This window comes from Microtus pennsylvanicus, chromosome 1, assembly GCF_037038515.1.
Source record: "Microtus pennsylvanicus isolate mMicPen1 chromosome 1, mMicPen1.hap1, whole genome shotgun sequence".
NCBI lineage: Eukaryota > Metazoa > Chordata > Mammalia > Rodentia > Cricetidae > Microtus > Microtus pennsylvanicus.
Window position 1 is genome coordinate 181,572,759 of NC_134579.1, and position 15,239 is coordinate 181,587,997.

Sequence of the window (15,239 nt, forward strand, 5' to 3'; positions counted from 1 at the left end):
AAAGGATGGTTATTAGACTTTTTATCCTTGAATTGCTCAAAATGTGAGTTAGCAAATTGCTCTACAGTTACTTTTCTAAATACCTGAAGACTCTCTCTCTCGGAAAACAAAAACAAACAAAACAAAAAACCCTGAAGACTAAAAGTAACTAGTGTATATATCAAAACCTAATTATCCATACAGATGCTTGTTAATTATTCCCATGGCCTTATTTTCATTCTTTGATAGGTATTAGACAACATTAAGGCTATTTTCATACTAAATATCAAAATAGGTTTCCACATTTTTTATTATTTTAGCATATTTTAAGGGCTCATTTTCTAAAAACACATTTGATCAAATGGATCCTGTCATCCTGATATGTCATCCGATGGTCATTAAGGGCCTGATGGCTTTTTATAAAATACATTCCTTAAGAAATTGTAAATATCTCGTTTTTCATAGAACTTTCCTAGAATGATGCGTCAAGAGGTCCCCAGTGCTAGAACTTCTGGTTCATGCCTCTCTGCAGTCATTATCTCCAATAAAAATGATTGACTGTCTAAGTGGCTGACATAGAAGTGAATCACTCCGTTTATCAACATCACCACTGTTGGACAAGCCCATGGGCACTGTAGCGATAGCTTGTTATATGAGAAAAAGTATACTTATCTGAAAAAAAAAATACTCCTTTGCATTTGTCCAAAAATATTAGTTTAAAAAACAGCAAGGTCAAAGTACTGATATTTTACCATAATGTAAGTATGTATTCATTGTGTAGTTTATATTTAGGCTCAGGACACCTATATTATCAATAGATCTTTCTATTAAACAGTTCAAATAATCTTAATAATGGAAATTTCTAGATTATAAATTATTAATATGTTCTTATCTACCATATTATTATTCATATAATAATATACTATCATCAATACTTTTAATATAAAATAAATGTATGTACACCTCAAAATCAGTTTAGAAGTTTGGAGTTATAAGCCACTTAAAGAAAATATGCAGGAAAATACTCATGCCATTGATGAGGCCAATGAAATTTTGTAAAAGTCTATCTTTTGGGAATAAGTTTAATGTCATCTAATGCGTTACTGAAGTTACAGATAATAACAGAACATCCATATACCTACATTCAAGTAAAGTTCTAAATTATGCTCAGTAGCCAGGCATGATGTCACAGACTTCAAGTATCACCACTTAAGTGGCTTAGGCACGAAGACTGTGAATTTGAGACCAACATGGGATATATATATATATATATATATATATATATATATATATATATATATATATATATTGGGGTATGTACTATATACAACACATGCATACACACATTATGTCTATCTATATAATTGTTATGTATATTAAAACAATATGTAATTATGTGTATTAAAAATAATAGCCCATTCACACACATATCTATATAAATCAAACACAATAAAATATGAATAATAGGGATTCCAGTAAATTGAACTAGTATTGTAGGAATGAAAAATTACCAGGGTTATTGTCCTTGGACTTTGATGATGTTCATTAGAGCAAATTAGGTTACTTAAACAGAAGCCTTGAAGTAGTGGCAGTCTTCTAAGAACAAAGGCAGTCACAAAACAACTAACAACTAACATGCATTATATAAACTTACAACACACAAAGGGGTTACTCATACCTCAACTATGAGAGCAAGGTTGGTGTGAAATTTCAGACACTATTCATGTGGCACACATTGAAAATGTCTGACATATATTTCTGGAAGTTATTTTTCTCAACTAACCTTTTAGTCATTTTTTGACTGTGGAGAGATGAACCATGAAACAAAAACCTTAGGAACCGTTTATTCATCCATTATGGAAAACATGTAGAAGTTCATTTAAAATTTTAAAATAACATTAATATAAAAATCTAACATAATTATTGTCAGTTTTTTAGCTTCCCGAATCATATCAGTTTATCAAACAGTTATTGACATTTTGGTATTTACTACAGAACTGCTTACTTTAGCCATGGTGTGTAACTGATCACTATATATGAATGAGTGAATGAATGAATGGATGAATGAATGAATGTATGAAGTGATAGAATATGATCACACAGATACAGAGAGAGTGGTGGGGAATATTCAACTATAAAATGAAAAGGAATCCTGTTACTCAAAACAGAAGAAAAACAGGAAGGGGGTTATTACAAATGAAATAAGGGAAAAAGCAAGCCTTAGAAGATGACACTCAAAATCATTGCAGTATATGGGATCTAAGACATTTATGTAGAAGCAGACAAAACATTTTACCACTATTGAAAAGACCTGTATAACACTACCTTGAGGTTTTATAGAGAAATGTTTTGTGCCAAAATAACCTAGTAAGCTTATCAGATACTGATATGCTAACTCAGGAGTGAGCATGGGGTACTGTTGGTTAAGAAAATAAATAATACCAGTTAAAAGGAAGGAGTAATTTCAGCAGATGTACTGTATGAAATGATGACACATTATATTCTTGAAAACCCTGGGAAGGGATAGTAAATACGATCACTATCAAAATGGTAACTATGTGAGTAAATTCGTTACCAGGCTTATTATTCTATAATGCATACAAACTTTGAAGCATCTTTGTACACGATGAGACACAGTACATTTTTACCTAACAATTTAAAATATAAAAAAGTTGGATGGGCAGTGATTTAGGATTTTAATACCAGCACTCAGGAGGCAGAGGACGAAGAGCTCTGTGTTTGAGGTCAGTCTGGTCTACCGAGTGAGTTCCAGGACATCCTGGGCTACACAGAGAAGCCCCATCTTGAGAGACCAAACAACGAAATATATATATATAATGTGTGTGTGTGTGTACACACACACACACACATATATTACATACATACACCAAAAAAAGTCATTTTGAAAGAGTCAATTAAATTCATTCAGTATTTGTTGTTGCTGTTTAGCTGAATGGTTGTTTTAGTTTGGTGTTTTTTTGTTTTTCTCTTCTGGGAAGACTTACCATCATTGTTGTCTTATCTCATACACATTTAAGTGTATAATTTTTTTTAAAGGACTTGTAACTTTAATATTTCCTCTCCTTCACTGAATTAATCTGTTAATGTAACACAGGGGCTTCTCATTAAGAACTTTCATTTCTTTGTACTCCTTGGCACCCCTGGATTGTTAAGCCTCAAATAACAATGTAGCACACAGAATCATTCAGCGATCAGTGACACCATGATAAAGCTTCAGTCCTGACAACATCCAACCAAATCAGGTATTCAAAGGACAGAAACTGCAGGAAATATGAAAAATGTCTATGTTGCCTTTTGGGTAGACAGAGAAAATGTAATTCTTAAAAATTATTCTATGTAAAAGAAAGTTGAAAAATTCCATTGTAACAAAATAATGTTTGAAAGGATTTTATTATTTACCTACACTTATAATTAAGTATTATGCAAATGATCAAAGAGCAATGAAGTTTCTTTAATTAAAATAACATCAGCTATATTTTATAAATTATATATATATGACCTCCATATGTATTTTCATATTAAAACAATAGATAGCAATTAAACATTTTGAAGTTCATATTGATTGACTGACCACATCCCTCAATTAAGGTAACATACATATTTTAGAAGACGATTTAGTGGACAAGTAGAGTAGCTTTAAATTTCTGAAGGGTGATAAGTAACATGACAATTAAAGGCACTAAAGCCTTTGTCCAAAGGAGACAAGTGATGCTTCCAATACCAAAAGTGGGGGTGCAGAAGTACACTATGCTATTCAATCAATATTTACAACAACCATACATCTACCAGATCTTTGTAAAGATAATGACATTCATTTTGAAAATGTTGCTACCTTTCTTCTTTTGAATCTCAAAGTGTTCTCAGATTATCCCTTCCATCCCTCAGATTTCTGTTGTTCCTGTGTAACAGTCTTCATACATGTGTCTCTGTTTTCTGTGACTCAGCACCTGGTTGCTTGACATGTCTGTAGAGACAGCTTACACTACATGCACTTTTACAAAGTTGTTCCTTCTTAAGTTGTATCTTCATGATTTTTGTTTGTCTATTTCTCATGTCTTTCCTTAATAGGTGACCTAAAATCTCATATTTTGTTGGTGTTACTAATATATTACTTGTTTATTTGGCTGAATATGTATAGCATTATTGAAGCAAGAGGATTTGTGTATCTCTAAAAAAAAACAAAATTATAAACTGCATGATAAATATAATCATTATTCACTTTCATATATTAAAGAGAAACAAATTCTAAAGTGTGCTAATGTTCCATGGCAGATAGTCCTTTCTTTATTCACTTAGGATGTCCTTGTAGTTGTATATACATCACAACTCTTTTGGCTATCATCTTGTTGGTTCGATGATGGATTGCATATTTTGTAGAAACAATATGACAACCAAAATATTTTAGTCATTGGTTGGATTTAGGGCCAGCTTGTGGCACAGTAAAGTTAATTATGTGTAAGGAGGTCTACTGATTGAATCTAGAGATAATTTCTACCCTAGATGAGAAATTTTTGCTGAGGGAACTAACATTAACTATCAATTTTCTTAGTATCTGCATATACATTATAGGCATATTATGCACGAAGATGTGAAAGAACATCCAAAAATTAAATGTTTAGAGCATTGATACCATTCTACCACCAGCTTAAAGGAAGAAAATGAAGTTTATAAAACACAGTTCAACACTAAGTTCTATGTATCCCAACGCATTCCTAAAAATTAAGGTGTTTTAACATTTTATTTTTTACTAATCTTAGTAAAATAAATTCAACTCGAGTTGGTTGCATTAATCTTAGTAAAACAAATTCAACTCGAGTTGGTCAGAGTCAAAGTTTTGAGATATCAGGTCACAAAAAATGCTGTTGGCTAAACTAAAAATGCTAATGAGGTAGAAGAAATACAGTGTATTTTCAATTCATATCAGCAGACTTTTAATTATTGTATCAATAAGTTTTTGTAAGCTTAGAATTTCAGTCTTTTAATGAATATTTTACTCACAAAAATTGCATGAACACCTCATTTAAAATTCTAAAGCAGACATGTATATTCTCATATATTTTATTTTACTTTATAACTTGGTGTGTATGTGTACACATGTACAGGTGCCCTCAGAGGCCAGAGATTGGACCCCTCAGAGCTGTAGTTATGGATAATTGTGAGCCATAGATACGGTATCCAACTTAGGTCCTTTATTACAGTATTCACTCTGAAACACTGAACCATGCTCTAGCCCATGAAGAAATTTATTTTCATGTTCCAGGTATTTACCCAGTTGAACACTGTCCCCTCTGTTTGTTTTTTTGAGTCACAACCACCAAACAAATCACTACATGAACGGTGGCAGTCTGAGACTTTTAAGATAACTATATAGTCGTTATGTACTTGTGGGGAACTAGTTACCCTACAGAGCATGTTAAGCATAATTAAAACAAAACATAATGAATGCAATTTGATACATAAGCCCATGTTCCTAATAAGAAAATTGAATGTTATGCATGTATTTTTCCAGGTAATAGTTTGCAGACATGAGAGAATGTTGAACAAATCAGGACCAACCTGGATTGGACAGAGCCCTGACTTTGTCATTTCATAGTTCACCATCATAAGACATAATATTGTCTTATAGATAGTATCATTAGTCAAGTTCGTCTTGAATTCTTTCATGAAGCACAACTGAAGACCGACATATGGATGCTACCTGATTAAAATCAGCTAAAATTAGAGTGTCATCAAAGTGCTTCAAATGACTATAAAGACCTTATGCTTAACTGTGATGCTTCCATACATTCATGAACCACATATGACAACAGTTATTCCTTATAATCTATAACTGTTAAAAATGAGAATAATAAATATTTTACAAAAATACTGAATTTCCAACTGTTGTATAAAATTTGTAATTTAAGCGCTATCCCAATTTTTAAAACAAAAATGATAGCTGATAAATTGAACACTACTACTCAATGAATACAAATTGTTTTTCATAAAGTAATCTTCACATGTTATTATTCATTAAATGATATCATTGATTCTATAAAAACTTGGCTAATAAGTAATATTTTGAAACCAAGCATTTCACTTTGGAAATATGCCGCAGATTCTTTAGTGGACAGTTGTTCTGCCTCCTATATCTAGTCTCTTCTAATCAGTCATTTGCATTGCTTCCTAACTTTTCAACTTCCCTAGAAGTCCCTAACAATATAATAAGTAGCACTGCATATATTTTCTGTAGTTTGTTATCTTCCTTTGTTTCTATGGATATGAAACCTCTTCACACAATTGCATTTCTGTCTGTTTTTCACTGTGATATTAGCAATGGACTGATTCAGAGGCAGTAGCAGTAAAATGGCTAAAAAGGAGGACTTTTCAATAACCAAATTACCCATAGTCACATGTGTTTACTTATTATGTATTCCAGTGTTGCACTTGCGGATATGCTGGTTTCCTGTGCTTTTGTTACATGTTCCCACCATAAATTGTTACAAACTTGTTTGTCTAAAATACATACACATACACACACACACACACACACACACACACACACACACACACACCACATACAAATTCTCCTAGATTCCTAAAGTCTGATATTGGTGTAAAAGGTAAAACCAGGATTCCACTTACCAAGAGTTTCTAGCATCCTACCAATCTTTGAATTTTAGGGGTTTGGCAGTTGCAAAATTCCATGGTGCTTAGAAAGACCTGCCAGTACTTAACCCAGCATTGTTCAACCTCTTATTGTTCCCCTCCCATCATCCCTTTTCCTTCTCTGTATAAAATATCCATTTATCTGTCTCTTACAAAGACGCATATGATGTTATTGGATATACCCAACACTAAAGGACATCAGCCTACCTCTAATTCTTTCTTACTCATGTCTAAAAATAAAGTAATTTTCTATTCAGTTTTCCTATATAACTAACAATACTTCATGTTTGGAGAACTTATATATGCATAGATCTAGAAAGGCTATTACATAACTTTAATGGGAGGGTGAGAAAGAATGACAAAATAAAAGCAGTACGAGATGTATAAAATTCTTCAGGGTCTGATGAAATCTCTAGTGGATAAAGTGTTTTCATGTTAAAGGGTAGGTATACAGGTTTGCTTAATCCAAATGATAGGTGAAGCAGGGGGAGAAGAGGAGAAGACAATGATGAAACTCAGGCACTCGCTGGCCAGGTAGTTGTGTGGTCCAGGTTCAGTGGGAGATGCTACTATAAATAAAATGAAGAATGGTAAAAGAAGCAAACCTCTATACAGGTGTGCACCTACCTACACACATGTGAACACAACCAAATACAGAAAACATTCAAACTCATGACAGCTAACTTTCTAGATGATTTATAACACATTTGGACTGCTTGTCGAATTCTGAATGAGAAGAGTTCAGCAAATTCATTATCTTTAGTGGTTTTGGGGCAATCCAAAAATCTTGAACAGAAGGAAGTCAGTTATTAGAATCTTTAAACAAAGATATAAAAAACATAAGAAGAACTTAAGAGAGTTAAATTATTTTCTGACTGGCAAGAAGTAGTTGGTGCTGCCACTTCAAATCACAAGTAGAGATAAATATGAAACAATGAAATTGTAGTTTTAGCAAATTAAAGATATTTTTTCTCTTCACTCATTGTTGTATTGCAAAACGACAACCCAATATCCTCCCATATAAGGACTCAATAAATTCACTATATAATTTTAACATCACATAAATTTTAGCTTTTATGGTTTTAATATAGTTTGGTATGTTTTACCAAGTTATGTTTTATTAATTTTTCGAATATTAAATTCATGTGTGCACAATAATCAGAATGTCTTCATATAACAAAATTATTGTAAATGGACAAAGATGTTTCAGTAGAACATTTCCAGCTTCAGAAATTACAGGGAAATAAGTTTCTTGTCATGAAAAATATTGAGTGAGTTAAAGAACAAGAAAATATTCATATACATCTGTTTTTGTACTGAATGAATATTTTTATTTTTTTAATCACAGGAAATTACTTTTACTTTTTACTTCAAGACAAACAAAATACGTCTGGGATATTATTTTGATTTATAGTTGTGAAAACAATCAATAGTCATTTTTACATTTATTAAAATAATGTCCACTGAATGTTTGAAAATTTATAGACTGTTAATTGAGCTAAACATTTTCAAGTATGATTACCGAAAGGATTTTGATGTCAAACTAAACTAACATATTTAAGAAAAAAACTTGTTTTCTCAGAACTGTTACAAATAGAATAAAAGCAGTAGAAGTTTAAATAGATGAGAAGTAACCTAATAACTCTGTACAGGATTGAACGTTCATGTATATTATAGACTATTAAATAATTCTTCCTCACCAAGTGAAATCCATAAAGAATAGAACAAAGAGCAAGGTAGTGTAGACTAGGCAGGACTTCAGCACTATGCAGAGAGGAGAGAAAGAGGAGATAACACTGATGTGGGATTCCCTCTGTATGCTAATACCTGTGGGTAATAAAGAACTGCTTTGAGCCTATAGCAAAGCAGGGCAAAAAGAGCTTTAGATTTCTAAGAGACTTTGGATGATGATCTTAACTGAGACTTCATCCCTGGAAGCATTAAATTATATAATGATAGTGTATTTTTTATAACAATTTCTTATAAGAAAGCTACTACAGCAATAATTAGTTGTAACAAGATTTGCAGATTTTCATTGTAATGCAGATTTCCATTGGCATTAAATAAGCAATAACTGCAAAATAAATGGATTATTTTGTCTACTTTTGCTCCTTATAACAACAGGTAAAGAAGCGATGACCAGGTCAGGTGATGTAGCTCTCGGAGATGAGAAACCTAACCTAAAACATGGTGAGCATTGAGAAAACATCAGTGGATCCGAAACATTTTGAGCAGAAATGTTTCTTTTTGAAAACAATCTTTCAATCTATCTTTCAAATGTCCCCCCTTATATAATAGACACCTAGTTGTTAATAATTCCAACATCCTCACATTTTGCATTAAGGAATTATTTGAAGGAAGTTCCTCATAGTTGATGTATTATTACATTTATATTAGCATTATGGTCTCAGTGATGTTAGTTGCTGATAGTACTTGTGTACCCTAGGGAAAATATTCAAACCAGAAAACATTTCTGCAGACTTTGTGGATTGCATATCAATAATTGATAATATTGCAATAGGAAGTCAATAGACAAATTTGGTCATGTCCTGTAGTAATTCCCTGACACATCTGGGAAATCCAGATGGTAGCTGATGAATGTGAATTGATTCACGACCAGTTCTTTTGCTAATAACTCACTTATGATATCACATGGCAAGCAATTACCTTTATCTTCCACTTCCATCTCCTAATAATAAAAAATACTGTTTAAATATTTTTCCAAATTAGGTTATATTTAAGAAAATTAAACATGAAATTAACATGGAAGACAAACTATAAACTTAAACTCTATTTCAAATTATTCTTGTCTTTTTATTTTAACATCATAAAATAGTCTATTTTCCTGAAGTTAATTTTATAGAAATTTTAGTAGGAAATATGACAAAATGTTTCTGTCTTAAGTACATTTGTTCTCCCTTAGTTTTTCAAAAGAAAGGATTGCTTTGGGAAAGTAATGCACTATTTTATAGTTTCAGATAATTTATAAAGTTCATTTATCTTAATAAAAATTGTAATCACATATATCTGGTCATATAAAGCTGACAAACTATGTTAAAATTACATGCTTTGTCTTGCTGAATAGAAGTGACACCTTAAAAACCTAGAGGTTAAATCTAGTTGTTTATAACTGTAAATGAGGGAAGTGCAAAGGTAGTGTCAGTATCATTGAGATGCGATCGACATTTTTTTTCCAAATAAAACATATATTAGTATTTTAGCCTTGCAAACCTAATTTCAATTATGTATATATACAACATTATGCAGTTGTATATCAGGCCTGTTAGTTGACTCAGGTGGTAAAGAAGGTTGTCAGAAAACCTGATGACACAGAATGTCGCAGTGGAAGTGGAGAAAGAGCTCCCACCTGACCTTCATACTTTGTCCTGGCCCGTGTGTCCCTACACATGCATGTGCATATGCACACATGTACACACGCACATACACGGACGCACACCACAAATATATCTGAGTTACCTAATATAGTTGCTTATGATGAGTAAGAGCCTTAACTATGTTTTGCTTCATTTTGGTAATTTTATTTTGTTGTTTGAGCTATAAGACAACAGGGAAATCATGATGATTCATTAGTTCATTGTAGCTAACAGTTCTCAGCATTTTGGTAAGACTTGCACTGCATTCGTTTCTCAAATGGTTTATTGGTTGCTTGAGGCATTGGTTCTTGAAAAGTGAATTTCATCAAAAAGTGGAATTTGTCTCTTATCACAGATAATAGATCAAAGCTTTTAAGCTTTTATCTGAAAAGTAAAATATAAGCCTTCTCAAGGGAAAAAATGAGACCGAGGCAAGATTCGTTTTACTGAAGAAAACTACAAGTTAGGCGATACCTAGCCAGTACAATTCTTTGTCATCTCGTTAGGGTAGTTCTCCAAGGCAGAATGGCATTTCCAATTACATACACTCAGCAATGGTCAGCTATTGTCAATCCGAGCACTGTAGCAAGCAGAAAGAAGTTAGTACAGACCCTTATAATTTCTATTACATGAACAAGTTGAAGGACATGCATAGAGTGTGTTGGCAAAGATCACTGCCAGACAATTTATAAAGAAATGCAAATATCTTCAATACTCAAGCAACTGTCAATATTCAATTGGAACATGTTTGGTCCAGAAAAATACCACCATTAGCTATTGAAAAAGAAGTATGACTACAAAAAGAAAATTAAAAAATGAAGAAAATAGTAAGGATATAAAAGTAGTTAAATGAGATATAATTAATGCGTCAAGATAAATAGAATAAGTTAGTAAATCCCCAATTTTTCATAAAAAGAGAATTAAAAGGATCACTATGACTCCTTCCTAGTGTTTTCCCCATTTGTTGAAGGGTGCTGAGCACTAAAAGCAATGACTCTTTTGGAAGCCTGTAATATCCAGTGTTTTCTGGGACCACCTGACTTGTAGTAAAATATACAAAGAAATAAAAATAACTCAAAGAAATACAAAGATGGAAAAGGAATAAGTGTTTCTGTGTTACCTTGGATAATATGGGCATGCATAATCTTAAATACTACAAAAGAAAGATAGCATAAGATAAAGAATGTGATTTATAAGTGTGTGACATGGTAAATAAAAGGTAAAAATTACTGTTTTTACTTAAAAATGTAAATCCTATCCAAATATAAATTTTTGAATTTAAGTAAAAGGACAAAAGATTTAAAAAAAACCCTTCAAGATAAGGGTAATCATATTACCTTAAGGTTAATAACTTTGGGTTGCAAAGTCAACTGTGTAGATTGATGTGTTAGACACATTAGTGGAGTGTGTTTCATGGCGTCTGAGTTGATAAAATGTTGGTATTACTGCTGTTTTATTTTGACAAAGTTTGGTGTACTAACATAAGTTTTATAATAAAATGGCAACAGCTATTAAATACACAAGGAATGAGACCTTTAAAGCATTCTATCACCTAGTCTCACAGAAGCCCTATGAGTTACCAATTATTAATAACCAGTAACAGAGCCTGAATGTCAATAATATCATATAGTTGGAATAGTTCTGTAGAGTTCCTAATTGACAGATGCAGATAACATATACAATGTTCTTAATTTCTATGTGATATATTTTTAGGGGACATCTGATCATAGCCATCCTTCCATAATATTATTAAATTTTGGTTATAAACCAAAACTTTGAGCTCCCGTTTTAACCAAACAGAATACCAGTGGCAATTAATATTTAACATATGTGTAAGCACTAAGGTATAAATTGAGAAAAGACTATAAAGACTGTATTAGTTTCTATTAGAAAAATAATGTTACTTATATATCCATTATATTATTGGTTAAACCAGTATCCCAAGTACCTGTGGAGATATAGGTAATATTTCCACTAATTGATAAATTTATATGTAAGTTCATGTATGTAGTATAAAAAGCCACAGTATCAGGCTGGAGAAATGGATTAGTGGCTAAAAGCATTAAGTGCTCTTTCAGAGGATCCAGGTTTGATTTCTAGTACCTGAATGGCAATTCACAACCATCTGTACCTACAGTTCTAGAGAATCTGATGCCCTCTTCTGACATCATACACTTGAGAGCTACATAGACCCAGCAGGCAAATCATACAAATAAAATGAAAATGAAATTTTCAACAAAAAAATAACGATTGCATTGACATTCTTTGCTTTTATTTATCTCTTCTTAGGTTTTGAAGATTTTTCTCAGTGCTCTCACATGTAAGGTTCTGCTTCTTCACTTCATCCCTAATCTAGCTTTAATATTCTTTCATGTCTGCCAATGGCAAATGTTCCGGGGCGTTTGGGTTGTATGATGAAAAGCATTTCACCCACTCATCCAAAATAGTTGGCCTAACTGATCATTTAGTTAAGTAGAATCTCTTCAGCTTTCCATCCATCATTTAAAAAAGGGAAAACTGTGTTAATGTGAACAAAGGAAAACATAAATTTAGTTTTCCTACCCTTTTATCTTTAACTGATTTTTAAAGAAAACTTAATTAAATGATTGCAAACCATAGGTACATTTTTATTCATCAAGTTATCAATGAGTACCCAGATGTTCGTTGTATTTCTGAAACTAAAATCCAAATCTATTTATCAAATATATGCAAGGCCCGAGACTCTTAGAAACCACTATAGGTGCAATATTTCAGGACATTGAAAAGGGCAAGATTTTTTCAGGAAAAACATGACCAAATTACAGGAAATCAAAGCAAAGCTAGAATGTGTCATATACAGTGACTATAATCTGCAGAGAGTAGGAAGCACCTAGAGAGAAAGGCAATCTGTGGAATATTTATACATTAAATATCTAAAAAGGTATTTACTTTTACTCAAGTTTACCTCCGAGTACTCAATAACAACCTCCCCATTTTAGTAAACTAAAAAATAAACTAAGCTATCTAAAAACACAATTGATCAAACTCAAATGTTTTATAGTATCCCTATTCTACAAAACACGATCCTCTTTCGTTGCAGTTACTCAGTTTGTGAATCTCCTCATGAGTTCTCATTCCATGAGTTTTCAGTCCGCACTCTAGGCAGCATCTCAAATATCCTTGTTCTCAGAGCATTTGGCCATCTTCGCTCTACGCTGAACAGAACAACACCCCTGTACAGTACTTGGAACAACCAAGCATCTTTAAAATGCTGGGGAACCACTGTTTAGTGTTAAACAATTTTATCACTCCTCAAATAAGATGATGATGATGATGATGACAGTATGCCTGCAAAAATGATGTCTATGAGTAGTGTCTGCATTCTGAAACTAAAAATAATATTTTATCTTAATTTCTTCTCATTCACTCACTGAATTAAAAATAATATTTTCTGAATGTTTATTTTATCCAAGTTATTAGTAGTTTAGGCAAATGAACATATAGTATCCTAAAGATACTATTGACTGTACATTAGACATTTATATATAAGTAAAGATGGTAGAGATTAAAATTAAGACAGAAACATCAGCTAAAAACACTATGAAAAGCTCATTCAGATATAACTGCATGTCTGTCAGCAACTGTTATTTTAGGTGACCTTTGAAGAAAAATAAAATATTGATGGATGTAAAGAGTAATGTGTAGAGAAACGGAAAAAAAATCAATGGTGAAGAAATTATATGGTAAAGGACCCCAGGAAGAAAAATGTACCTTAAGTCCAGGGAACAGAAAGTCAACGATGTGTTTGGTATCCAGTATGTCTACAGGGATGAGCTCAAATAAGTGACTTAAAAGACAGTATAGTTAAAATTTCTTGGAGTTCGTGAATAATATTATAAAAAATATGGAACCAATTATCAAAGAGATGGAAGTCATAGGTTTATTTAGCAGGAGGTAACATAATACTCTGTGATTTCAACTGATAAAGCGTACCCATGCCTGCCATTTCCTTGTTGATATCGCCCTTCCAGTAAATCCCCAGATTTAAAATTAGTTGAGTATGAAAGTTAGTCTCATTCATTTCTTATAGAGAAAACATCACCTCTTTATTTTTAAGATTTCATGTTCTGTTTCTCAAGATAAACTATATATTATTTCCATCGTCTTTGTATTCACATTACACATAATCTTAGGATTCTTATGAGATATTCATCCTCTTAAAAATCATCTTTTTCATTTGACATAAATCTATGGGTAATTGTTATCTGCGGTGCTTTAAAATAGCAATTCAAGGTGTTTAAAATAATTTTCTTGACTGGTCGGAACTGTGACTTGGTAAGAAAATTTGTTGCTGCTGCAGAATATGCGCTAAGCAGACAACAGAATGAAGGTGGGGCGATTGCCGAATGGTTACTGTTATGTCATGGGGTTTGTGAGAGGATAGCATGGAGAGATGAACAAAGAAGTGAAACACTAAAAAATACATAATATATGGGCCATGGACGTGAGGGCCGTTGTGTTGGGGATAGCCTTAATAACATGAAGAAAGTTTGCATATGCACTATAAAGGCATATTTACTAAACAAAACTGTTTTCTGTTTGCACAATTAGAGTTTCTACTGGAGCATTCAGTTCTTTCCATGACTGCAAACTAAAATCTCTTTATTAATGGGGAGGCAATTATTTCTTCTGCTTCAAAAAAACTGAAATGATCCTCCACTATTTGTTGTTGTTGTTGTTGTTGTTGTTGTTTGGGACAGGGTTTCTCTGTAGCTTTGTAGCCTGTCGTGGAACTTACTCTGTAGACCAGGCTGGCATGAATTTACAGAGATCTGCCAACCTCTGCCTCCTAAGTGCTGGGATTAATGCCATGTGCCACCATTGCCTGGTGATCCTTCAAGTATTTTTTGGATTATGAGACCTTAAAAAGTTATAAGAAATCAAGATAGATAGATAGATAGATAGATAGATAGATAGATAGATAGATAGATAGATAGATAGATAGATATGCCTGTTTCTTAGATGGAATCAATAACTAATCTTTTGATTTGAATTTCAGAAGTTCAAGATCTATTTGCCCTCTGCCTTGGCTAATAGTAAATTCATTCTGCTCCTTTTTCTTTGCTTTTTTACAGTACGCTGTCTGGCTAGTCCTCTGGGTGACGTGGAATGTGTTTGTTATCTGCTTCTATTTGGAGGCGGGGGATCTCTCAAAGGTAATTTGCCATCTGATTTGCT

At 32.6% G+C, this 15,239-nt stretch overlaps 1 protein-coding gene across 6 annotated transcripts in view; it reads left to right on the forward strand.

Moving 5' to 3' along the window:
• Nkain2 (sodium/potassium transporting ATPase interacting 2) overlaps nt 1-15,239 on the forward strand; it is a 1,019,122-nt gene that overhangs the window by 494,605 nt on the left and 509,278 nt on the right. For all 6 annotated transcript variants that reach the window (XR_012907514.1, XR_012907513.1, XR_012907510.1 and 3 more), the window contains exon 3: nt 15,137-15,217. Coding sequence is in view for 2 of the 6 variants with exons in the window: in XM_075946344.1 (XP_075802459.1) it covers nt 15,137-15,217 (81 nt within the window). In the remaining 4 variants the exon portion in view is untranslated. The remainder of the gene's footprint in view (nt 1-15,136; nt 15,218-15,239) is intronic.